This window comes from Anguilla rostrata, chromosome 14, assembly GCF_018555375.3.
Source record: "Anguilla rostrata isolate EN2019 chromosome 14, ASM1855537v3, whole genome shotgun sequence".
In the NCBI taxonomy this organism is placed as follows: domain Eukaryota; kingdom Metazoa; phylum Chordata; class Actinopteri; order Anguilliformes; family Anguillidae; genus Anguilla; species Anguilla rostrata.
This window is the reverse complement of record NC_057946.1, coordinates 8843032-8871008: the sequence shown is the minus strand read 5'-3', so window position 1 is coordinate 8871008 and position 27977 is coordinate 8843032. Positions and strand designations below refer to the sequence as shown.

Sequence of the window (27977 nt, the reverse complement as noted above, 5' to 3'; positions counted from 1 at the left end):
ATGTACAACTCCAGATGTCAGATGTGACATTTTGAGAGAAATTTATTTCAAACAATAAGCTTCGGGCACATGATATATACAATAAATGTAACAACTAAAAGGAAATTACCCAAAATATACAACATAAGTGACTTGCATATAAAATATGCGAACTGCATATCAAATCTGGATGAAAACGGTCTGTTCAAAAGGTCATATCTGGTATACCGCTACGATCATCATCAGCAATGATGAGGTCACACACAACAAACTCCACTAAAAAGGTGAGCATAATCAGCCATGATGAACATTCCCAATTAACATTCATTTCATAATTTGATCAAAATGAATTTGGACCTCACTTGCATGGCAGAATACATTTCCTTATTGAACAGCCCAATGGAATTTCGAGAGCTGTAATGTCAGCACTTCCTGCCTGTGACATAGCGGAACTGGCTGTGGAGCTGAAGGAGGAGCCTCTGGGCGCTCACACGCAAGGGCGCAGGACTAGGCCGAGGCTTTGGCGGCCTGTCTGGCCTGATACTCCTGCTGCGCCCTCTCTCTCAGTTCCCTCTCCCTCTGGATCAGACTCTGGCGCTCCTGTTCCCACTCCTCCACCTTCCGTGCGTACAGCTCGCCGTCCGCTGCTTCGGCCGCGGCCAGCTCCGCCTGGGCCAGGGCGGAGACCAGCGCCAGGAGACCTCCAGGGTCGACCCTGCCCAGAGACTGCAGCTTGCTGCTGAGGTCCTGCTTACACGAGAGGGACGAGAGACAGACAGACAGACAGACAGACACAGACACAGACACACGCAATTAAAAAAAAAATAATAATAATAATAATAATGTTTTGCCGTGTTTGCCCAGGTAAATATCAGCTACTTTTGAAATCTCACATTATGCACACGCATACTGCACGTATTGGGCCTTAATCACAAAATTCTCTTAAATCCTTCTTGTTCTTAACAAGTTCCTTTGAAAATCCAACGTGGGATTCATGAAATGTTCAGGCCTTTGATTCTGTGCGTACCCCAGGTGTATCAGAGGGTGTCAATTGTTTGCTAATTCTGATTTGCGTGCCTGTTCATGTTATTTGCATAAGGACAGACCCTAGCAATCCCATAAAAGGCATGCCACCTTCAGGGTCGTGTGCACACATCAGCCAATCGTTGCTCACCGCTAACGTATCTACGCCTCATATGCACCGTCCCTAAGGACATGCTCTCTCCCCAAGGCACCATTAGCATAGCCATCCAAAAGCAACAAACACAGCACTGCTAAGGGTTGGGTTTGGCTGTGCATTTGTGAGCCTTTATATATCATTATCAACCATCATAAATAACTTTTTATCAATAAACAAAATTAATTACATGCATTCCCAAAAAGTTTATTATCGTAAAATAAAACATAGATGAACAGCGCTGAGGAAAAAAAACATTATCGTAAACCGAAATTAAAATAAACAAGCACGTAACCGTCCAGACCCACGGTGCAACTCTCTTCCGCAGACACATTTTAGCTGGCACCACCTGCGCATGCGTCCCACAAAACATCCCTCAAAGGTCGTCCGTGAGTGAGTGAGTGACCACAATTTGCCATGCATAGCCCATGCATGGGAAAAAGAGTTTTTGAGAAAGCGAAACTAAGCTAAAACGAATTCTAAACTGAAATTTAAATCAAAAGCTAGTGAAAAATTTGAGGTTATTCAGGTTGGTCAGTTCATGCACTTAAAATCAATCGCATATTTACTATTAATACATTATTATATAAATAATAATTGTATTGATAAATAGAAACATCTGTGTATGCCTTTTCAGGTGTTTCCAAACACACATAGATTCTGATCTTTGATTCTTGTTCTGTGATTTTTGCTTCCGCGGCTTAAAAACAGGCACACAGTTGCATACGGGTCACGACAGGCTTACAGTGTCTCCCTGAGTTTAATTAGCCATACAAGACAACGAGGCTGTGGGGCCCATTCATCTGCAGTGGCCTTCAGTGTGCCGGACGTCGCTGGCAGCTGAGGCCCGGAGCCTGCTGGGCTGATGGAGGACCAGGCTAATTTATGTGCTGGTGTCAGAGACCCAGGCTAGGGGTGAATGGAGGCTCTGTGTCATGCACACGCAGTGCTGCAGTTTAAAGACATGGGCCAGCACATGTACGGTGGACACACACTGGACGGATGGCTTTTACTTCCGTCAGGCCACAGCACAGAACTGTCTAGAGCACGGAAAAAAATAACAAACAGTGGTGTGCAATATGGAAAAAATCAATCAAATCAATTTTAAGTCATATGTAATTGCAACATGTATATCCAATTCATTCTAAATCAATTCATATAGGTTGGTAATAATAATAGAACATAATTTAAGGTTTAGGGATAAAAATACATTGGGCCGCATTCACAAAACGTGTGTACGATCGCATTTGATCGTAAACTGCATAGAAGTTTCCAAGAACATTTTGGCATTCATCATTTTTTAAATCTGTATTTGCTCATGGCTGTTTCTTTATGCAAATCACATGAACAGGATTGTGCATCAGCAAGCATTCATCATCTCATACACCTGGGATATGCACAGAAACAAAGGTCTGCACATGTGTCATGAATCTCATATTGTTTTTAAAAAATTGAAACATTTTTAAGAACAAAAGTAAGAATAATTTAAGAAAGGTTTTGTGAATGAGGCCCATTGACTGTAGGTGGGGAAAATTTTCCCTAAATGCTATTCTTCTAAAAATCCATTAATATTATTTTTAATTCTGAAGCCAAAGCAAATGGCACAATCCTGTTAGTTCCACTAATGCTTTTACTATGTATGGCTATATTCATTATGAAGTTACATTTGACATAATTGCTCATAATAATTGAGCCTAATTTCTGTTGCTCTTATCCATTATGCACAAACGAAACGGAGCCCACCCTCTGTGAGAGAATTCCGATCCATTTATAAGGGTCAAGAGGATAACAAATCCACTAGAATAGGAATTCACAGGGGAAACGCAATGTACCGACTATATGATGAACGCATTACTTAATGGGCTCTTCCTGAAGGATAAGTGTAGGAAAAAAATTACATTCTATTGTTTTCCGAGCTGATGAGGCATGTGACCTTCACAGCGACCCGGCGAACCAGCCCGAAATCAATAGCACCATCCCCATTACACACGCATTCTGGCAGCACCTCAGAGGAAGCTCTGTAGAAAGAGCAGGCAGGAGGGAAATGGGGATCGTTCTCCCCGAAAAAGAGACGCCAATTTGTGCGGTATTATCAAAGCGCCCAGTGATGCGACATGAGTCCCCAAACGACTGGCTCGTCACAGCTGCTACATGCACACACAATGCAGTTTAAATGAGCATGTGCAGCCTGCAATGAGCTCTACCTGTCTTCCTAGTCTACTAATCATATATCTTTTTAAGCAAGACATCTTAGGAGGTGGAAATGTATGGTAATGCATGCTATATATCACACTAAAACTGTTTTTTAATTGCTCTCAATGTATTTAAAGATGCTGCTATTATACCTTGTATAAAACACACCACTCAGTGGTAGACCTTAGAGCTCTGTGCCCACATTATCAATGGAGGTTTTCCTCATAGCTGAAAATAATAGCTGAAATAATGTGTGTCTTTGTTCATAGAAACTGAATCTTATTTGAGTAAGCCCTTTCCTGGACTCAGCAGGATATTAATATTTCATTAATAATTATACTTGGCGTCAGCTCAAAAATGTCACGTTTTTGTCACTGGTATCGAATTACACATTAAGATATAGTTGTTCGTAGCGTATTGTGTTTTATTCATATTTATGGTTTTATTGTCTGTTCTTGTGAACTGAAGACAGCATTTTGCAATGTCATTTTAAACCTCTACCTGCATGCTTCAGGGTGTTAATGTGCATATGGAAATTATTTTTTTCCTTCCACATCACTGATGGTTCCAACAGCTGCAGATTAATACTACAGCTACACTAATACAGCTTTGTATAAAATACAGTTGGATAATTACATGTAAAAGACTAATCAATAAGAAAATCAATGAAGATGAAAAAAACCCATTATTTTGAAAATAACTGCTCACAATTTATGCACCGTGTAAGTAGGGAGAATTAAAATATTACTGTCATGATAAATATTATGGAAAATATTTTTTAAAGCATGTTTCACAGCATTAAAGAAATGGCTCTTTGAAGAATGAATAAAAGAAAACGTGGCCTGCAGTTTGTATGGCCTTATGTTTATGCCATGGTAAACACTGGGATTAAGCTCCACACAGCCTGTCCCAGGGCACAAAGCAGAGTGCCATCCCACAGTATCCTACAAACACACTTACTGTAAGACGTGCTATAGCCATCCTTAAAGCCAAACAATTACTTCCCCATGTTATGCACATTTCAGCGCCGTCTGCCCAAAACCTATTTTAAGTTATCCTGTCCACAGACAGTCAGACCCCCAAGAGCTGACAACTTTCATGAACCTGCTTCCAAAGTTAAAGAAGACAGACAGCGAAACGGGCCTCTGGCGGGAGAACTCCGCCCTTCAGTCTAGTCTCTGTCCTCCAATTCAGGTCACTGTCGATCATAGAGTTCATCCGGGTATAGGCAACAGTGAAATGCCTGTGCCCTTTGCAGAAGATGATCTTATTTGTGGACTCTAAATTTGTGTATTAAGTGGAAGAGGACTTAATAGAAGCAGTGCAAAACACTGATTTAGCATTCAGTAAAAAATGCTATTTAAATAATCTAAAAGATCTAATTCATTCACGCTACAGAATTATCAAAAAGCTTATAAGTGCCTCCTGTAATGTAATCCTGTCTCAAGTTCTCAGTCTGGAAGTTAATAAAAACTTCCAACCTTCCACTGTGTTACCACAGGTATGACATCAGTGATACACTGAGAAGAAACTCATGATTGAAGGCTGAGGCTGTGAAATATGGCTCATATTGGGAAATGTAACTTGGATTCTGCCATTTACAATGCAAGCTGTCCATTTACCAGACAAGCTGCCATCAATGGCTTCAGCTCTTTATGTCATAGCTGGGGTACCATTCCATACCACTTCAATTATGTACTACTGTACTGAAATCGTTGCGACAGGCTGTATTTGAATACGGTAAATGTCATAATACAGCACAGCATCCCCAGAGTCACCACTGCATTATAGACAGGAACATTCGTGACCCCTCACCCACCTGGAACCTCGTGGCGTACTCCGGGAGTTTCTCCCTCTCCAGCTGGTCTTCCTCATCCGTCGCGGTGCCCTGCGCGCCTTGCGCGTCCTCGTCGCCCTTGGCGGCGTCGACCTCAGACACGGGGCCGGGGTCCCGTAACACGCCCTCCAGACAGTCCAGCTGGAATGTACAGGAGAGAAAGCTCACGCGGCCGCCCGGCAACACGCTCCTTTCGACAGATGGCAGAGCGCGTTGCCTAGACACAGCAGGGCTCGCAGGAGGAAAAAGAAAAGAACATGCGGTATGAATGGATACCACAAATTCAACGGACCCTTTAGAAAATCAGTCGTCCAAGAAATGAACGCTGGCACCACATGCAATCCACGAAAATGGACTTGATTTAAATAGCGTCAGAATACAGATGAGAAAATAAAGAAGACAAGTATGCCAACCCTACACAGGTCGAGTTTTGGGCAGGAAAATACTACACATAAACCTCCCAGTCACTGATCAGCAGGTCTTTGACCTTGAGCTGAATTTTTCTGCATGCAGATGATCCCATTCAGCCAAAAGGGAGAAGAGTACGAGACTGAGAGGCAAATGTTTCAAGCCAAGGGATGACGCAGTGCCCGCCTGTTCCACTACGATGTCAGCCACACGGAAACCAAGGGATTAGGGTGAAATATCTGCTGCCTCTACCACAGTGGACCAATGGGACACTCCGTCACCTCGCTTTCAGATCTGCCGAAAAGCAGAGGAGATGCCCATCGTCACGGGACACCTTGAGAGAGGCGAAGATTGATATAGTCTGACCTCACTAATTTTGGACGTTCCCTCTGAGTGAATCAGAAAGAAAGACTGCATGCATTGGATGGACCAGTTCATTTTAGTCAAGATGATTGATGGGAAAAGCACAGGCTTTTACCAACTGTAAATAGGCTAAATGTGCAATGTGTGAAAGATAGCACCGGATATTTAATAATTCAGTTGTGCGAAAACAGTCATCAGTGTTGAAGTTTTGGAATAAAAATAATTCCCCTGCCTGAAAAATACAAGGTGTCAACACGAATGATTTTCATTTCAGGGAGCTTACATTCCTCTTCATAGACTGCAGAATGAGCTGCAGTTTAAATATAGAATCCAGGGAAAAGGGATTTATTTGAATATGGATTTGGAGGAGTATCTCTTTCACAAGCATAAATAAAAGGGAAACTCGAGAGAGACACCCGATAATATGCTGCATAGCAAAACCAAAGTTTTTACAATTTAGAGGCCAAATGCTTCATCTTAAAAAAAAACCCATCTGGAAGAATGCTGCTCTGAGCAGTTATTAATGGGGGATTCATGCTCTCCCTTACAAGGACATTTAGCTGAAATAATGGCACACTGCAGGCAGTTTCCAGCCTCAGATAGATCAGGACAAATTTAACTGGAAACCTTGTGGCAAGTGTCAGCAGTAATGCGTGGCAGTGCTTCAATAAAATAGTCTGGAATAACAATGCAGAGCTTTTTTTATTCGATCGATGCAGGCCCGAGCGACCACACTGTTCCCCCTGCAAGCAGGCGGGTCATAAAAAGCCCAACGCTCATTGTTAAATATGCCCACAGAAACGACAGTTATTCAAGCATGGACCTCTGACCCAGACACTCCAGGAAACCCGCCATGCTGTGTCAATCACAGCTGCAGCGATTTTAATATTTCCACAATCCTTCCCTTTTTTCACATTCTCAGTCCTGCTGGCTCAGACAAGGTTGTGCCCAAACAGTTCCCATTTAAATCGTGCTACAGGGCCACTGACCCCTCAGCCTGGCTCGGGCGAATTCCACCCAGGGCCTTTTTTTAGCAGCCATTTGAGGACAGCTCAGCGAGTACCAAAAAAAAGACAGAGCCACTTGTGCTGACCGAAAAAAACAACAGAGCCCAGGTTAATTGTCCCTCTCACTGACCGCTTGACACAGAACCTGGCTCTTTGTGTTGGAGGATGTACAGTTAACAAGCGTTACTATTTCTTAAGTTCATTACTGAGCATCTCCACCTAAAATATCACATCTCTTACGTTACAAACTACCCTGAAAGTAATCCTTTCGGTGGCTTATATTACAGAACAAGGTATGAAGCATGTAAATATGTAAGTATTTAGGGGAGCTAAAAAGGTTAGCACTGAAGAATGTTCTAGAGTCGGTAAGCATTAGAAGAATAGTCGTCTCTGTTTCCCACAAAGCAGTGCTCCATTTGGCAGCAGCAGAGTAATGGCAGCCTCTTTCCATTTATCACAAACATAATGTCAGAGCAGTAAAAGCGAAAACACAGCACATCAATAACACGGCCTTTTATGAGCGCCTTCTGCTACTTTGGCAAATTATATTATGCATTAGAAATAAAATCCCCCATTTACCCACTACCAGACACACAACTACAATCTCAAATAAGCAGAAAAGAAACCACTTCCTATTATCAATTCTTTGGTGCCAAGAACAGAAAAGAAATAGAAAAGGAAACCTAACATGAAATATAACAGGTTCAGAATGAAACACGAAAGAAAAGAAAAGAATACTAATTTTCTGGTAACACAACATGTGAGCACATACCGCTTCTTTGGAGAGCTGGACTCCCTCTGGCCCAGAGCACACACTCTCCATGACATCTAGGGCTCTGCGGAGATAGCCAGGGGTCCAGATGAGGGGCATCTGGTGGTAGACGGCGTGAATGCCCCGGGACATCTCCACTTTACCTGCACACAGAGCGCAGCACACAGGCACACGCACTCAGACATTCAGATCAAACTCACTGAGCCCATCGGCAGCGCTCTGGGTCAATGCTTCAAATGATTTTCTGTTGTGATCTTTAACAGTAGCTTTTCAGAGCTGGCTGGAACCGGTAAGACCACTAATTATTCAATGAACACATCAATGGACTAATGAAATTATGCAGCTGCATTCGCAAGCAAGCAGCAATTCCGTGTGTTCCAGAACCAGCTTTATACACGACTGCACTACGGCGGATGCATTCACTCTGAAATGGTAACAGTAATGGAGTCTTAAGGAGCACAATCAAAATAAAAATCTGAGCCAAACAAAAGTGAATCAGCAGTTTGTGTGTGACTAGTATGCAAGCAGTGTGCAAGACACGCAGACTAGGGGATTACAGACACTATCTGTATCTGTTCAACCAACAATTGTGTAAACAGAAAATGGCAGTTTTCTACCCTAGCTGCTCTAAAATAGACTGTAAACTGGTATTTTCACACTTCCAGGGTGTCCACTTCCAGGTGTCTATCCGAATATAGACACAGATCGTTTTATTGGCTGAACAGATATTAGGGGAGTGCTGAGCCGCTGTAGCGGATTAAAACGCACAACCACAGGAGCCTCACGTCTGCAGAGGCAAACAGAGAGCAGGCAGCAGTACAGACCCAGCAGAGCGCAGCCCAGGAGCTGGGCGCTCCTCCCCGCTGAGTTCTCCTGTTTCAGCCCCGCGATGAGAAGGGCCGCTCCCAAGCTCCTCTCCTCCTGCCACTGGAAGAACAGATGACATCACACAGCGATGGCGTCAGCCTCCCGCCTTCTGAGAAAGCCCTGCCACTGCACCACTACTCCGAAACGATCACAATCTCCTCCTCGGGGGGTGTCACTGGCTGGAAAACTCACATAATATGAAAGAAGGTGACAAAACAGCCACTGTATCCTGAGGTGAAACAGGGATGGTCTCGGCTAATATTTGGATACAGGACGACCTGGGAAAAATTACTTGCTAACAGTATATACAGATGTGCTGATAGGCCAGTAAGGGCTCTGTTGACCAAGCACAGAAGCAGTGCTCCAATGGAGTATTGAGACATTACATTACATTAGATTACATTTATTTGGCAGATGCTTTTATACAAAGTGATGCACCATTAATGCACACCAAATTGGAACATTGGAACAACTACAAAACACGGGTCATATAAGGTACAATACTCATTATACCACAGTTATCCATAGCCATGATCACACCAAGTCCAGTTCACACTGTAAGCATAGGCTAGATCAGTGTCCAGGTCAGTTTCTAACCTGGCTTTTTAAGATCACTTATCATGCCCTAATTTAGCATGCCACTGTTCTGAGAATGAGTGCTTTATTGTGAAATGTGACGGTCCCACATACAACTATTATCTTCCATTCATTTCAATACAGTGCACTGAAAGCACATACAACCAACAGTAAAAGCACTCATACTTACACTGAGTTCAGGTTTGGTTGCCAAGTACTTGGCCAGAGCGTAGAGCGATACGATCTGTGTGGAGGGCAGATCAAACGCTTCCTGCAGCATTACCTCTTCCACAACCGCGCAGGCACCTGTAACAGATGTGCCGTTCCCTCAGACACAATGGCTGAACTTCCCAACGGAATTTCACTGTTCAAACAGAACTGCTAAGACCGAGCTGCGGAGTTCAAATGCTTTATCAAATGTGACTGGGACACAGAATCAAACGGACCCTCCCTGCACACCACACTGACTTAATTAGAACATGCAATGCTATTTATTCCAAAGCAAACATTTGGTTTTTTTTTTCCTGCAAGCCTCACCCTTATAATCTTCATCCTTTACGAAGGAATCTATTAGTAGATTAAAGGTCAAGTCATCTGGGAACACTCCATACTGCACCTACAGCAGATGATGACAAAAAAATTGTTACATTATCAATAAATCAGCATACATTTATAATAGTGCATTTTTTAAATCACACATATAGGTGGACATAGTGTTTTCCAAGTTTATTTAAATCATGAAGATAAAGAATTCCACTCAAGCACTGGGGATGTGTGTTATCGGGGGACATAAATACTATCAAGAGGAATGGTCCTGAATATATCAGTTCAGTGACACCCTGTCCAACATAAACTCAACACACCAGACTATCTGTAAGGTGGATATCTGTCCAGTAGCTAACACGGGGAGTTGGCCTGCACTGGTCAAACTATCAGGGGACTATCAATGGCATGTACCCCATGTGTCCTCAAACGTGGGGAACCTGCATCCAACAAGCAGCACATTCCGCAGACTCCTACCTTGTTTTTCAGGGTGTGCAGGGCCCTGTCACGCGTCCCGTGCTTCAGACACTTCCGGAACCAGCTGTGGACGGTCCAGTCTCGCAGGTACCAGCAGTTAGGGCTGTGGCGGAATCTAAATAAACATGCCAAAGAGGGGGAGGGGGGGGAGGAAGTCACGAGGACGTTCGTCTGTGCAGAGACGAAACCAAGGCAGGCTGCCACGGAAAAATCCCCCGGTATGTCGAATCGCTCTCCCGTCTGTGAGAAGCATCTGAACAAGCTCTCGGTTCTGAGGTCTATCAGTTACACACCATGACTCTGCAGGCAGCGGGCAGTCATGATTCGCCTGCAGAGCACCAAAGGCGTGATGTATAGCATGCTAAGGAAATGCCACAGTGCAGTGAAAAGTGACTTTTGAAAGGAAACCCTCATAAACCAGATTTTAATACTTCACACAGTACATGGAGAATGGTATTTCACAATGATGACCTACAACACACTCTAAAGCTTGTGAATATTAATGCCGGTTCATGCCTTGTTTACGTATCTATATGCCTCACCATGCTTATGTGATAAGTCCTATGCATATGCCATTTCCTGTAAAGCCTTCCAAAAATAAATCACAGATGCTAAACATCTTGGAGGAAAAAAAATGTTTTGTGCAAGGAGGATTGAACACAAACACAGGATGTAGGAATAAAAACAACATTTTGTGTGATGAGCAGGTCTATAAATTTACATCATGTTCCAGATTCTGACTGAACACAACTCAGAACTCATCAATAATCCAGTGATTTAAACTCCAGTCTCTGATTGGCCAAGGAAAGAGAGCAGACTGATGGTGTGAGCTACTGTTGCTAAGGCAACACTGGGGCAAGACTTCCTCGTGCATCTGGTGATGGTGCTTCTGGGATGATACTGCTTTGATTTTATCATCACCACACTGATATGCCGACTGGCAAATCACATTGTATACCAGTCTGGCCCTTCTTGGCACTCTCAGTGTTGTCCCCTAGTATTACCAGTGCATATTTATAGAAACTAATAGCAAGCTATTGTCCTTTTTTCTCACTCAACGATTAAATTAATATGTCATCAGGAAATAATGAAAGCCTGCCAACTGATCCCGTAGGTTCCGGGAAAGGTCTGGCATTACATCAAACTTGAAAACAGAAAAATCAATGAATCATTTTCAGATCATTTTTTTGTTTAGTCAGGTTTCTACCATTACAACTAATATGCTTTTGAAAATGTACTTTCACACACACATATCGCGTATATCGGTGACCCAGACACACACACACACAGAATAGTACCACATACTTGATCAGAGAATGATCCTTTCTTAATAGTTTCCTCCAAACTATTTGAGAAAATGGAGTTACTGAATGACAACCAGGTCCTATTTGGCTATTAGAGCAGGATAGAGCAGTCATACTTAACCTGCGGGGTAATCCTTTGTTCCTCCAGCAGTCCCTTTAAATCGTCCCATAAGCCACCTTGGCTGGGCTCATCAATTTACCACTAGAGTGAGCAAGCATGTCATTATGTGTAGGGGCCCGCTGGCTCTCGGGCCCTGCAGACATCAATCTTACTAATAAAAGAGGAGCCCCAAGCAGAGAGCGGGGAAATCCCTCAGCGGTCACCTGTGCAGACACTCACACACGAGCTACTCAAGACCTCGCTACTGCACTGTAATGCACCGTTTACCTTTTTACATGAATCGGCCCTCAGAGTGGTTCAGAGCAGCGCAGATTATTGCACCATTCAAGCAGCTCGGTCTCTTAAGTTACGGCAGCGGATGCCGCACACTTGATGACCTCATTGAGAGATCATTATATGCGGGCTGGCTTCCGAGACTGGCAGACAGCACCGGGGGGTCCGGACGCACTAAACGAGCCAATCTGCACCTCAGACAGCCGCGCTTCAGAAAACGCCGCGCTGAATGAAGTGCCATTTCGGCTCCGTTTCAGTCCTGTCTATCAGAAGCCGACAGACACTGAGAAAAGCCGCCCGAGTGAGAAAATTCATGCTCCATGCTAATGAAGTTCTGTTCATCCATATTTATGAGGCGCTGCCCCTGTTTAGGCGGCTGCTCTCTGCGGAGGCAGCCAAAGCTGAGGCTGCTGGGAGGGGAAGCTGGCGTACAAAGGACAAAGCAGCTGCTAGCCCAGGTAGCGCGCTGCCTTTGTCGCTGAACGACCCGACCTACACAGGCTGCTTAAATAAAAAGCCAGCTTTTACGACGAGCCACTGCTACAGCTGCAACACACAGCAGCTCGGATCAGAACTCTGCTTCTCTTATCCTCTCATTTGCATCTCTTTTCTCTGAATTTTGGTATATAAAGAGCTCAACTGATTTTTTTGACATTACACTGTGGATATGATTCGCTCAGTTGTAGTAAAAGAGATTAAAGCCTTTGAGGCCTTAACAGAAGATGAAATATGCAAAGACATCTCAACTGTCGTTTTCTTTTGCTGAGGTGCTGTGGGTAACTAAGAATTACAGTTCTAAGAACTCTAAATCCCTGAGAACAAACAAGGCATGTTGTTGTTCTCTCAAGAAACCCCACTGAAGTGCTATTCACAATTACTATAACAAGCTAAATATTACCTTCCATTTCCTATGGGTGCAGTAATGCCATGCTTCTTTAACACCGAAAGGAGGAGGCATAAACTTACTTGTAAAGATAATATTCTGCCTGGCCCACTTCTTCCTTTGATGATACATTGTCGATGAACTGCACAAAAGAAACACAGAAAAAATTGAATGAGTGTCTTCTTTAAAAAAAATGTTTTCAGGGAAATGCTGTGAATCAGGTATAAGTTAACTGCACAATGGACTGTCACTCAGAGGTTAAACCAATGTGTGGCATTCTCACAGGATAGTAATGATTAAAGATGATGGGCCTGCATTTCTATAAAAGGAAGACTACTTTTTTGCCTGGGTCCATTTATACATGATTACCAATGTAAACATGGTGCAGATATTCTGTGCATTTTCCTGAAAATGTTTTTTATCCATATGGACATTTCACCCTTTTTTAATTGCACAGAAACTCAAAACTTCCTTCCTCTCGCTGTACTCCCTAAGACTGGGAGAGATAACAAGGCAATGGCATTGTTAATCACATTTGCAAGCGATCCAATTACTGACAATTTATTAAGCCCCCATCTTGGAAACACCACTCGCAGCCTAATCACAATGTGCGCCTAGCAACAATATCCCAGTATGGTTAGGGATTCTTCTCAGCGGCATAACGAGCTCTTTGCTTCTCAGTGGCATAACAAGCTCTTTGCTTCTCAGTGGCGTAGCGAGGGCGGTTTGTCGTGCCACAGGTGGGCCACACCCCCAGGGTGCAGTAACCCAGCAGACGCGGCAGGCTGGCCGACACGCTGTCTGGGGCCGTCTGGCTGAGTCACCGCCCCCCCCCCCCTACCCACCCACACAGCCCCACACAGCCCCACACAGCCCCTGCTGTGGACTGAGCTGCGCTCGCCAGGCACAGTGACACAGCTAATTCAGAGAGGAGGCTGTTCGCATGAGGACAGCTCCCCCTCCGCCTCGCCTCCAATCACCACACGCTCTGCGTGGTCTCACGCCGATCTTTTCAAACGGCCCAGTTACAGAGGAGCAGGGAACTGCCATATTTTCATCTTCCCTTTCCCTTCATCGCCATCGATTCTCCTTTTTCGCTGTGCTTTGTTCTCGAATGTGTGGCCTGTACAGCCTGTCCCCGCCCCTTTAACTTTATTTACCTTGCATTTGAATACACAGACCCACATTATGCAAATGAGGAAACGTGAGAAGTGGCGTTGGCTGTCACTCACTGGTCAGAGACTCACTCTCACAGTTTGCGTAAATCCTTATTCCGCCCTATGATTTTGCTCTTTGAAGCTGCTTGTGTAAACGGCAGGGCTCCACCTTGCAGCCAGAGCCTGCAGTGCTAGCGCTATTGTAATGCAGGCTTTGTGTGTGCTGGACCGTGCTCGCCCAAGCTGCCGCGATCCCTCATCTTATTGACCGCTGCTGTCACGCTCCCCCTGTGGCCAGATTACATCGCCCGACTAGCTTGTCCTGAATATTTATTCCGCTGCAAAGAGGCCTGGGGACGCAGAAAACATCTCACGTTACACCAGTCCTTCAAGAAACGTTTATCCGTTTAAGAACTCGTTAATAGCGTCCCGGACACAAGAAGACAGCAAAACATATCTGCAACTCTGTTCTGAATGCAATTCCTGACATTAACCAAACAATAAATTCATAAATCCTTAGAGTACGCATTACAGGCCTTGACTTTGGTCTTTCCATAGACAGAAGACAGCTTAAGTTAGTTTAATGAACAGCAAGGAAAGGAAATAAGTTATTAAAGCTGCTTTCTGGCTAAAGTTTGCTTGTCTAAATCATACCATTGACTTTTCAGGACCAAAACTTATTTTCCACCTTTTATCCTGAATTCAGTCTTACAGAAAACAGTGAATTGTTTGAATTGTTATTAAGATATTTTGGACGTCCTATAACATGTCCCTGCAAAACATAAACATTTTTCCTTTGATACTTTATGATCATGGATTCCACTAAAACAAAAGATATACCACTAGACTGCTCATAAAGAAGGGACAAGAAACATACTGGTCTCACTGAGACAGTTTTGGTGGTCAAGGAGACATAAAAGTGTCTGTGAAGGACCAAAAGGATAACATGGGTGTTGGATCTTAGCAGAGGTGAAAGAGGCTCAGGAGTAGAAGGCCACTGTCAGCATGTGTGAAGTCAAACGCAAGTCAGCTTGGGAAGGGATAAATGTTTGATTGCTGAGGGTACAGAGGTGAAATAGGTAGAGATTCACACTGAGTCTACGCGTTGTGAAGAAAAGCTGCTCATGAAAATGGATAAGGATTAGTTGTTCTCTATTAAAATGAGACCTGAGTCACAGAGTAGTAAGAAAATTGCTCTAATAACATGTATCTATTTATTATGTGTAAACAATACCTTTTATGAACACATTCAACAATCTATCAATACCTAACAGTGCAAATTTCATCCTGTAACCAATTTAATCCAGTGAAAAATGACAATATTTTTACAGTTGTTTGACGTGAGACATAAAGGACAGCATACATTGCTAATCTAGCTCATGCTGTAATTTTGACACAAGAATTACAAAAAAATGCTTTAAAAATAAATAAAACCTGCTCACGAAGAAAAATATGAACACAATACTTCAATGACGTATTTACAGAATGCACAGAAGTAACAGAGAAAAACTGTCTTATGTTCATCATTTTAAATATTGCCCACATTAGTGCTGTAGATCATATGAATAGTAAAAGAGGGAATCCTGCACTGCCTGGTACATACAGCCATCCTCAGTGATGCATTTATTGATTCTCATTACAGCGAAACACACAACACGTTTAGTTCATCTGAGGAGCCCTACAGTGCCCAGGAGACCAACCAATCAGTGTTTGTTGTTTTCCCTCCCCCCACTCTGCACATAAGCCACAATCAATGTTCCCAAATATCCATATAGAATAGGCTGACTGCACTAGTCTGCTCTAAAACGCTTTTGTATTTTCTAAGTATTTACCAAGAACTCCCCAAGTCACTGTTCACATGTTCAGCAGTACATGCCAATTCTGAGCACTTGAAAGGAAAGTGTGTGCATGCTCACCCCCTAGTTAAAAGCTTTTTACAGATTTTCATATTCTCCTTGCATTATTTCATAAATAATAAAGTCCAGGGGCTCCCAAATCCTCTTACCCGAGAAACTGTCAGAGAGCTGACAGGAAGCTTTCTTTCGTAGGTCCTGTCCATTAGGGAAGCCAATTGAGCTTTGGGAAGGAAGACAGACAAAAGACAAATTAGAAAGAATTAGCCAGTAACCAATTGATCACACCACTGCTTTTTGGAAACTGCAGCATGTAGTTACTAATTACACAGAAAAGACTATACATTTTCCATCTGAAACACTGACAATGACAGCCTTGCATTCATTTTAATTCTGGGAGGGGAGAAAAATAAACAAGGGAAGGTACTGAGGGAACATTGTAGCACACAAACAACCCTACAAAATTCACATCTTGCATCCCTGCTGCATCAAAACCGATGGAACAATAACAATCAGGATTTTCTTATATATAGTTTTACCATACAGTAGAGGAAGCACAAGTATAGTTACAGACACTTGCAGATGCCTAACTGTCAATGACTGACCTGAAAAGGTGAAATCAATGTCTCAAATCATGCAAGGGATTCATTTTGAAAGGATGCAGCATTGGGATTAGTAATTACCACAATACCCTACAATGACAGTATGACTTTCCTCTCAATACATTCAGAGGGAAGAAATGAAGAGCTCTGGCAAGCTCCAGAGTGGTGCAAATGGCTTGTGCAAATGGAACTGACACATTCAGAGGAAGGGACAGAGACTCCAGATCCCCCACCCAATCAATGAGATGCCTCCAGTGTCTAAAGGCACCTGAACCCCTGCCTCCATTTTGAAGGGGAAAATCTAAGTACAAGTCACACAGATGCCATCAAATCCATACAACATAGGGCTTACCCTGCCAGACAGTCCGGCAGCCAGTCTGGGTGAAGACACAGCCCATAGGACCCATGTCACATTACAGGAAAGAGTAAAGCCAAAAAGGCCCCAGACTGCAAACATCAATCACGAAGACTCCAAAGAAGAGTCCAACAGGCACCACAGGCTTCAGCCCTGTAACCTGACCTTCCATGAACCTGGCATTGACCAGGTAATGGCTAATGACTGACTGAAATTCCTTTTACTCATTGCCTCTAGGCTAAAATGTGCCAAAGGGGGAAAGCCTAATTGTCCAGACACTGAAAGCCAACGAATCAATTCAGGTCTGGGTTCCTGAATCCTGAACAAATGTCAGCGTATTACAAGATTACATTTAAATTTCCATTTCCAATTCTGTATCACTGAATTTCCTTGGGCAAATACAGATGTGACAGCTGGAATCCATCTGTATCTTTGCCATTTCCCAAATTCCTTTGGCAAAAAACCCACTCCTATGTAATAAAGCGCATGTTTACTGTTATACAACACACTTAGCCTGCTAATAATAGAACAAAACAAAAGCCTCCATTACACAGTATACCTCCAGATGAAATTTATCCAAAGCATTTGATATGCAACAAAAAAGGAACATATAGGCTATACCCTACACCCCAGCTAGACCTCTCCGTTCTGCTGCCACATGTCGCCTGGTCCCTGCCCCGGCTCGCACCAGCACCGTCCGCCTCCTTTGTTCTAGCCACGGTGGGAACCTTCCTGTGCAAGTCAGAACAGCAGAGACCCTGGCCGTCTTCAAGTGATGAGACTCACCTCTTCAGTACATTCACTCATCACCCCACTACCTCTAACATCCTTAAACCTCAACTGGTAACCAGCGTCATGTTATTTCATGTAACTAGGTTCATCTCAACTAGGTGGGTGGGGGGTGGGAATTTTATATATTTAAAAAAAAAAAAAGGTGTACAATTCACACTTTTTTGCAAAGTTATACCTATTGTAGCTCTCTTGCAGGAATGTTGTAAAGCGCTTGTCTCTGAGTTTTGTAATGCACTTGTTGTAAGTCGCTCTGGATAAGAGCGTCTGCTAAGAATCTATAATGTAATGTAATGTAATGTATATGCTTTATTTATTTAAAAAAAAAAAACATTTATGATCGCAGTCTGACTGGTATAAATCCAGACAGACTGCAGAAAGAAAAATTTACATGTGATCGTAGGGCAATAATGTGCATACTAAGGTAAAGTTCCAAACACAAATAAACAGCAGTCATTTTCAATAGGCCCAGAGGTCATTCAAACATACAGATGCTGAAACATTCTTTATCACAAAATGTAGAGCAGAGGCGTCCCTATCTAATAAATATTTTCCTTATATAAACGCCATCGGCAATGATGCTCGTGGACAGAGGATACTATCACTTTATCTTTTGAGTAAATGTATATATCTTTGCAAAGAGGTTTTACCAGTGTACAGCGGTGTCTCGATTGATGCCAAAAGCATAACTTTTACACAAGATTCTTTTGCAAAGACTATTAATGTAACGAGAAAGTGAGATCTTTGACGCAATACAATAGACACAAAACAGGCTTGTGTTTTAAACGAAGCATGCAAAAATCTTTCCTGTTATTATGCGTTTAAACACAGGTATTCAGCATCACGGTGAAACAAGACGAGGTTGATTGATTATGTTATCTTGATGTCAACTGACAATGTAACACTGCCATCTGCAGTGCAGTTTGAAATGCAGGGAATTTAAAAGCTCTCGGGTTGAATTTCGGGACACAGAAGTCTTTGCTATTTACGCATTAACGACCTTTACACGGTTCCGCCTGAGCTGAGCGCTGTTGTATTAGTAGGGCGACTTAATTGCAACATTTTCACATACATGAACTTACCCAGATTGTGTGGGTCTTCCTTTCTCTGTTCCCATATCTTCGCATCCAAATACGATGCAGAGAGAAGGCATCGTCGTACTAAAAGAAGGGCATCCAGAAGAGCATCACGTGTCATTCTGGGTTAAATCTCCCTTGCGTTTTGACAAAAGTCTTAATTTTATAGTTTGTAACTTCATCAAGCCAAATATAACGTGCTAACGATGCTATAGCTAGCCAGAGGAGTACAGTAGCTAGTAAATAAGTAAAAGCAACTATATCGGCTAGATTGCTATATAGCACTTTAATATTCTCAGAAATATATATATATATATTGGCTCCCTTGCTACGGTGATATTTTTTTCTAACGACAATAAGTTAATGCGCTAGTTTTTCCAAACATGGTTGATTGCCAAATACTGACATACGTCTATGACAGCCTCAACTTGGGAGTCAAAGGCTGAGAGAGAATTGTGCTGTCTTAACATTAAACACCCTGTACAATTAAGCAAACATTTTGATTAAATTAAACATTTAGACAAAAAAAAAAAAAAAAAGTATTAATTACCTGTAAAAGCCAGAGTTTTACATTTTGCAGAAGCTCGTCCAAAGAGAACACACCGCTGCAACATGGACGCAGCCATCTTGGAATAATACATCTTTACATGACGCAGGGGGGCAAAGAAAATGTAAAAACCAGAGTTAATCTTCAACCTAGTTCATTCCCGTATTTCTCCATGGATAATTTATAATAATTAATATTTATTCATAAAATATGAGCAAAATGTTATTACATTTTGTCAATTAAGAACGCAATACTAAGTGTTTTTAAATTGTAATTATATGTTTCCTCCTTTGCATATTGGTGCAGTCAGGGGACAATATGGCGCTTAAAGGACTGACAGGCTGTATCAGAATTTTACTGCATAACGTGAAAACAAAAGGAGTAATATGCGCTAACATAACCAAACGGTCTGATTGCTGGACGTGCAGAGTAGGAGGTAATATGCTTTTGTCAATACGAATGTATTTGTTTCAATCATTCAAGCCACAAAACCTGAAAGTTAGCTGACGTTAGCTAGTTCAAGAGCATAGCTACCATAACTTAGCCCAGCGCTAGCAGTTTCTACTAGTGCATACTGAGCTAAGGACCAAGGTAAATTTACCGCGGCTGTATGAAATGGTAGTCTGCGAAGTGTCTTCACTTGGTCTCAGCTGAGTATTTTTTTTGTAAGATAGCTACCAAGTTATACTTGTCTTTGTGTGATTAAGATAGATAACATGCTAGGTGTTTACGGGGCGTTTGTTATGCAGAGTGGGCCTCACTTGACTTCAACGTTGGCTAACGCGATGATGTTTTTGACAGTTTGTATGGGGGGGAGGGTGTGTATTATCATGTATTATCATGTATCATGTATGTATATATCAGTATTATAATGTTGCTTTGGATGGCGCTGATGGTGTCCACCCCCCCCCCCCCAAAAAAAAAAACCTACAGAAAATTGGCTGTTTGTTGTCCCCCCCACCCTCCCCCCTCAGACTTGAAATGAGATCTACATCATTGTGCAGTTTTCGTCATACTAGCTGACTGTGATAGCCGAATGTGTTTTGAATTTCAGCAAAAAGGCATATTCTGTCAGAAAATGTCATTAAACTACAAGAGTTCCAAGAAAAAAAACTTGCAGTTGCTCATCAAATCTATGGAGGAAAAGGTAACCTCATTTTATATTCTGCACTTAGCAAGAGTCTGTGAATGTTAATTTCTTTTTATACATGCAGGTAGTGAACAAAAATGTAACCAGAGCATTGTAACGGAAGGGTTCTGGAATGGTGGGGCCTGCATTTTCCGGCCACTTAATGGTACTAAGTGACCATCTTCATCCTGTTTAAACCATTAGTTTCCTGCAAAAATGCAAAAGTGTTTTTCAAGATTGTAATGCTCCCGTCCACAACATGGATAGTCGACCAATGTTTTGAGGACCAGCATGCTGACATTATTTAAACGTCATTACTTAATCAGTCACCAGTTAGGCTAAATAATCGTATTCACCATTTACGGGACATTTTGGAATGACACCCGAGACAGCTTTCTCAGCTTTCATGAGGTGATTGATTTTTCTCATGGAAGAATGGTGTCCTCTTCCTGTTGCAGAATTACAGATTCTGGTAGACTGTGTCATTGGACTGACCTTGTGTGTTGCAGTGGGGATTGCAGGCATGTTGTGGAGACTCTTCACTAGCTGTAGCCTATATTGCATTGGCTAATATTATATAAACGTTACCAAGAAAATGGATGTGATGTTAAATAACTTGCATTAATTTTGGACACTTGTGTGGTTTTATTTCTTTCTATTTTTGCTCGTATTCTTTCCACATGAAGTTTGCTTGTACTTAGCCTGAGAAAAGCCTTTTTGGACATGTATTTACATGTTGCACTTCTCTGTATTTTTGGTTTTCAGAAGAATATTTTCAAAAGCTTAACCAAAAACTTCAAAAAAAAGAGCTCATCCTAAAAGATGAATTAAAATTACTGCTGCACCTGTGTGAAACCCCGGATGATGTGGACACTGCTAGGAATGCCATTTACAGGTAGAGGACTGGAAACATTTGTAGGAAGAGGAGAAACTGGCAATATGCAAGCCCAGCATTTTCCACACGGTCCATGCATAATTGTGCCAGATGCATTAGGAAATAGTCTTGCCTGTGGTATTTATGCATCTCTGATATTAACATGGAATCAGCATAGTGCAATTGTGTATTTCCATTACATAATGCTAATAGTTTCATTGTTTTATTAATTGTTTCTCTTTGATCTAACGAATGATACAGTATTGAATTTACGCTATTTAAAAATCCAGCTCAAGTCCAGTGTACACCTTCTGTACAGCCTAGATGCCACGCCTCTTGCTGAATGAACACAACATGAATAAAGTCATTAACGTAACTTAACTAATCAGTTGGATCTGGCTACATTTGTATTTGTGCTGTGGATGTTCAGGCAAAAGTTAATGTTGAAAACAAAACAAGGAATTAATGCATAGATTTTTAAAGTACATTTTAAGTGTCGTTGCTGCGTGCGATGTATGGATTGAAAGCCTGATGTGTAGAATGTTTTTTGGGGGTTGTCAGGTACCATGAAGAGAATTTCAATGTGGCGTTTGGTGAGTTTAAGTTCGGTCCCCTCTTTATGCGGCTCTGCTATGAACTGGGAATGGAAGAGATTGCCGCAAACACTATCAAAGACAAGGTAATGCAATCAAGCCATTTGTCACTTAGGAATATTTCCTTTAAAATAAAAATAAAAAAGTAATTGCAATTTGTCGGAATTCATTGGATTTTATCTACAGTAGCATGTACAGTAGCTTACAATATATGCAGTGTTTAGAGTGTAATGTAGTGCGGATATGATATTGTTTTGTAAAATTTAATGTGCATATAATACCTGGGATATGACAAAGTGAAGCATGAATATGATTTTAGTGTATTTGCAATAGGCATGCACCTGCCCATTGTTCCTTTGAAGATGTTTGACTTTATATAAGCTGGCTATGTAAAACATGGTCAACAGAGGGAGCTGTTGTTTAGAATCATGAATTGTTATCCAAAATCAACAAGTGAATTTGAATTCCACTAAGTACACTGAGAAAAGTGATAGATTACATTTACGTAAGATAGACGTTATTAGATTACATTATTTATAAATTGGTTTTATTATTATTTGAATACTGAAGTACAATAAAAAATTTTTTTGCTTGAAGCTCCATTGCTTATTTCCCTCTGTGTTTGTCCAATTTCTTATTTTTGTCCCATAATGGTTTTTTTCTGCATTGTACAGTATTGGGTGGACATTGCTGTGACGAACGCGGTCCTCCTCTCTCTGTTTCAGACCCTGAGAGGCTTCTTCTCAGACTCTACTTCCTTCAACCTTGCCATGGACATGCTGTTTATGAAAGGATATTATGACAGTAAGGCATCCCTGTTTTAATAACTCCAGCCTTATAGAACAGCGTTTCACCTTCAAGAAGTCTTGCGAGTGGGCCCAAGACTCCGTTATGTAATGCAGTTTGTGGTCCACAGCTCTTAGGTTCTCTTACTCTTGCAATAAAGAAGAGAAGGCTGTACACTTCTATCCGATCTGGTAGCTTATTGTTTAAAATCAAATTTTGTTGTCGACATTAGATTTTTGTGCAGGTCCACCCCTTCTGCCTCCCTGTCATTTATTTTGCAACATAAACATTGGTTCCTGTTAGAGGCAGTGTGGGCGACATAGCTCAGGAGGTAGGACCGATTGTCTGGCAGTCGGAGGGTTGCTGGTTCAAACCCCGCCCTGGGCATGTCGAAGTGTCCTTGAGCAAGACACCTAACCCCTAACCTCTAACTGCTCTGGCGAATGAGAGGCATCAATTGTAAAGCGCTTTGGATAAAAGCGCTATATAAATGCAGACCATATCTATTTTAATATTAATTAGAATGTTGCCATATTTCCTGAATAGACATTTTTAAGGAAGAAGTCCTTGTTTATGTCTGCCTGATTTATTTATTTTTGTAAACCTTCTTTGGACCTGCCTTGCATTTAGAAATGCTGTATATGTATAAATATGGCATTTGTAAATGCAGTTCTGGGTGAGCTGGTGTTAATATACTCATATGCAAAAGTACACTACAATTCCAAAGGTATGTGGACACCTGAACATCGCACCCATATGTAGTTCTTGAACCGCACATTCCAAAACTGTGGGCATTAATATGGAGCTGGACCTCCCTTTGCTGCTGTAACAGCCTCCACTCTTCTGGGAAGGCTTTCCAGAGGTTTTTGGAACATGGCTGCGTTGGTTTGCTTCCATTCAGCCTCAAGAGCATTCGCAAGGGTGGGCACTGATGTTGGGCGTAAGGCCTGGCTTGCATTCGACATTCCAATTCATCCCAAATTGTTTGACGGGGTAGAGGTCAGGGCTGTGTGCAGGCCAGTCAAGTTCTTCACCAGCAAACCATTTCTTTATGGACCTTGCTTTGTGCACGGGGGCATTGTTATGCTGAAACAGGAAAGGGCCTTCCCCAAACTGTTGCCACAAAGTTGGAAGAGCACAATTCTCTAGAATGTCATTTTATGCCGTCGCTTTGAGATTTCCCTTCACTGAAACAGTCCAAAACTTTGCAGTTGGCACTATTTGGGCCAGTACAGTTGGCATTATGCATTCCGCCAAACTCAGTTTGGTCCAGATAGTGAAGCGTGATTCATCACTCCAGAGAACGTGTTTCCACTGCTCCAGAGTCCAATGGTGGTGCGCTTTACACCACCCCAGCTGATACATGGCATTGCGCGTGGTGATCTTGTATTTTAACGTGTGTGGTAAATTGTTTTGAATGTGACTGGGGGGGGGGAATGGCTAATGTGTGCAGATCCAGTCAGTCAGTGCGTAAGGGTGTCTGCTGTCTATAAGGGTGACCTCGACAGATGTCCCCTTTGTTTTGGGGAGGCTCTTTTGTTCGTTTTTGTTAAACATCTGCTGTGCGTCTGAAATTGCAAAATGGCCCATATTTCTGTACCCCACACCTATAATTACAGGTGCACTGGAAGTGCTGATAACCATGAGGGACCTGGGAGTGCCATTTAATACAGAAACCGTGACTGTGGCTTTTGCCATCTGCTACAAACTGGTGAGGGCCTTCAAATGCTGGTCCTGGCGGACCTTAGGCAGACACATTATTTCCATGTTAGATAAATGGTTTGAATTTCTTGTCTTAGGTATTGGGGGCACTAATAGTTTACTGGACTTAACTGTAATTAGCTAGTCAGTGCTTCTTGCAGCGTTTGTTAACTTTGTGATCCTTTGATTCCAAATTACCGAATGTTACTTGACTGTGTTGAACCTGACAGTTGGAACAGTGATGGCTGGGATGCCATGTAAATCACCCGTTGTTCTCATCCACAGAACACACCACGGTCATATAAGATCTGCACCGCCCTATTGGAGGAGGCTCAGATTAAAGGCCAGCGTGTTCACAGACAGGCATACTGTTTTTTGGTGGCGCTGGCTCTCAAACAGGTGCATGCTCTCGCTTTCTGTCTTAATCATTTTTGTGAATTTTAATGTTTGTTGTTCTCAATTCAAAATGGCATTTTGATTTCTGAAACTCTGTCGTTTTCAGAATGATCTCACGAGAGCCGAATCTGTTTACACGCAGATAATGAACCCTGAGAATCAGATATGCCAGAATCTTAAAGTAGGTCTGCTTAAAATATACTTACTTCAGACATACTATTTCCAACTGCATATATTGTTATTAATGCTATGTTTTATTATTTGCACTTCCTCATCAGGTTATTCTGCATGCTTTTGCATGTTGCTTCTGGAGCTATATACGTCAATTTATCTTTGACTGTAGCGCCAGATTAGCTATAAACTAAGAAGACACCTGATTGGAGTGGGAAGAGTTTGAATGCATTAATAATTATAGAATGTGACCTCATGCGTTTTTTATCCATTTGCCGGAATGGCCACAGCTTATTGTATTGGGTGCACTTTGTTGAATGGTTGGCAGGTGCTCATACTGGCCCGGTCTGGAGCAATGAACGATGTTCTCTCCATCCTGGCATCAGCACTGATGCCCAACAGCTCCCCATTTGTGAAGAAGCCTGAATTTTCTCATGAAGTGGTAAGAGCTAGAAGATAGTAGAATCCATCCAATAAGTGTGTTGTATCCAAGCAGCACGGTTAACCCAGTTAAGTCCCAAATTTGAATGTTTTAAACTGAATTCTAATGCTGATGAAACAGTCAATACTCGTAATGGAAAGCAATGGAGTTCTAGAACACTGATGTTTTCAAAACATTCCAAAAAACCTACTCTTCAAAGGGTTAAACGCTCCAAATGAACGTATGTGAACGTGTTCATGAAGTGTTTGGGAACACGTGGCAGGTACACGGTATATAAGCAGAAGCCTGGTCTTTTCCCGCCAGGCGGACGTGCTGCGGGCTCAGGCCGCGGAGAAGGCCCCGCTGCGTGAGCGGGTGGAGCGGGCGCTGGCCAGGCTGCAGCAGAACGGCCAGGTGACGGCCCTGGGCCTGGACGCCATGCTGTGCCACACGCCCAGCCGGAGGAGGAGGCCGGCGGGCCTGCTGCAGGAGCGCGGGAGGAGCAGCAGCCGCAGAACCTTCCGGCCTCTGCAGTCCACCCTGCTGTTAGAGTGACTGTCCCCGGCCCCGCCCTCCCGGCCTGCGATTGGCTGGCCTCTCCCAGCCGGCGGAGCTGCTATCGGTGTCCTAGCTGTGCCGCAGCAGTCGGGCAGAGACACCTAGACCTTCTGACCGTCACTCGGTCCACACTGCTGACGCTGATTAGAGGCCCAGGCCCTGCCACTTTTGTGCTCTTCAACAGGAAGTACGTGGACACAAGACGGTAGCAGAATGCTGAGCAGCAAGACAAGGCTGAAGAGGAAATAGATTAATAGACTGAGGATGACTAGGCTGAGGATGACTAGGCTATCTCCAGAGACTGTTCCTCATCATTCTCATTCTGTTTCAAAAGGGTTGATGTCCTTAAGCAGTGATATCGACCTTTCCTTGTCCTCCACTTAAAATCCAACAACAATGTTTGATTGCAGTTAATTTAAATATTTTTATATGCAGGAGCCAGTCACATATGGTTTTTGAATCTCTTCTACTTTACTTATAACCCCTGACATTTCACAATGTTACAAGTGAGAGGCACCCTTGAAATAATTGTATGTCTCATTCAGGAGTCCAGGGTTCTTACACTTACTGGGAGTGCAATCATAGATTGCTCGAAATTGAACATTGCAATAGAACACCAGTATGAGAGACTGTCAGTCTGGGATGCACTTGAAATGTAGGGAATTGCATCCTAGTGGAAATAATTCCTTATAGAATTGCTCTGTTTATCGTAGCATCCATTTTCACTCACGCCTGTTGTATGGCTCAGCCCTCTTTCCTAGAACCTGACATGTAAGCTGCTGTACAAAAGGAGAGAAGAGATTAAAGCACATTAAACAACACTTGGTTGCTTTTAAAAAAAATTATTTGTACTATAGAGGTCACTTACTCTGCTATACAAATCTACAAAAAAATGTTTTAACGTGAAAGATCAATGTTTTTTTGGGAATAGCTCAACCACATTCTTAAAAATTCACATTCAGTTTTTTTGGCTCCATGGAAAATTGAAGCTAGGTTCAATGTGCAGAGACGGGGCCTGAATTCCATAGGTTAAGTAGAAACTTTGAAAGAACTAATTGAACCGAGTGCACTTTTATACCTTTGACAAAGGTACAGCGTTGCCGCTAAGGAATGTTCCAGAATCTCATGGACACATTTTTAACTTGAGAGGGAAAATTTCATCCGCTAAACTTTAATTGTCCAAAGGATCTCTGTTGCAATGCGTTTCACCGGCCTGTTTGTTCTCAGGGTGGTGGTGACTGGTAAAGAATGTAAAGTCATTCTGAAGTAATGCATTTTCAGTCCTAACAGACAGTGAGCAGGCACAGTTGGAAGTGGTGGTACAGTGCCAGAAATGAGTTTAGAAACATCCTCATAGCAGCAGACACTACAGCCAAAGAACAGAACGGAACTCTCAGGTATACACTGAAGCCAAGAGGAAGACCTTAACAATAAACAAAAGTCAAAAATAGACAGTCTTAATTATCATCGGAATTACACATTTCCAAGTAAATTTTTGCTCATATGTAAAATTATTTGAGCATTTCTTTAACCATCCCTGCCACTGTAGTAGTAGAAATATAACTGAATAGAGATAACTCTTTGAAACAGAAAGCTGTTGCCAGATATGCTACTCCTCCTGCAAGAACTTCCCATGACATACTGAATTACAATTTTTTGAAAGCATTGTTGTCTGATCTCTAATTTTGTGCCCCTGCTGAAGAAGACGTGTCGCTTAGAGTCAACGGTTAGCCACATCTGCTTTCTGTTTCACCGCACAACCCCTTTTCCCATAAAGGAGACCATTGAAAAGACCACCTTAATATAAACTCATCTGAGGAGTTTCACTTCACCCTGGGCCCGAGCACTGTGACCTAATTTGGCAGTGCTGTGGCAGTCTGTGTTGCTTGTTCTCTGCATCCAAAGAGGACCTGTGAAACGGAGGCAGAGGGACCTAAAGACAGAGAGGGGGAAAGTGGAGGAAATGAAAGTGTCTTCACATTTTTAGTTTCATCCTTGTGATCAGTCTCCCAGAGCACTGACTTGAAGCAAGAAGATTTATTGTAATTGAGGCCCCTGTGTTTTAAAATGGAGGGAAGCGTGCGCACATTTGTGTCCTTGCTTACCTGTTTGAAGATGTTTTCTCCCACATTAATGCAGACTGCCCTGTGAAAGGAGTCCAGTGCTCATGGTCAATGTCTCTGAATTTC

At 42.5% G+C, this 27977-nt stretch overlaps 2 protein-coding genes across 2 annotated transcripts; one reads left to right on the top strand and one right to left on the bottom strand.

Moving 5' to 3' along the window:
- Window positions 1-17: 17 nt before the first annotated feature.
- Window positions 18-19316, bottom strand: mrps27 (mitochondrial ribosomal protein S27). The gene is made up of 11 exons (XM_064309143.1): window positions 19163-19316; window positions 18619-18696; window positions 15943-16013; window positions 12864-12922; window positions 10200-10314; window positions 9717-9795; window positions 9370-9485; window positions 8561-8663; window positions 7737-7879; window positions 5169-5327; window positions 18-726 (listed from the first exon to the last, which is right to left on the bottom strand). The coding sequence occupies exons 1-11, from the start codon at window positions 19251-19253 to the stop codon at window positions 487-489; spliced, it is 1254 nt and encodes a 417-aa protein (XP_064165213.1). The 5' UTR covers window positions 19254-19316; the 3' UTR covers window positions 18-486.
- On the top strand, window positions 19245-26609 carry ptcd2 (pentatricopeptide repeat domain 2). The gene is made up of 11 exons (XM_064309145.1): window positions 19245-19283; window positions 19466-19595; window positions 20214-20306; window positions 21054-21183; window positions 21724-21841; window positions 22481-22559; window positions 24161-24252; window positions 24528-24641; window positions 24745-24819; window positions 25138-25251; window positions 25555-26609. The coding sequence occupies exons 1-11, from the start codon at window positions 19260-19262 to the stop codon at window positions 25783-25785; spliced, it is 1200 nt and encodes a 399-aa protein (XP_064165215.1). The 5' UTR covers window positions 19245-19259; the 3' UTR covers window positions 25786-26609.
- Window positions 26610-27977: the final 1368 nt, after the last annotated feature.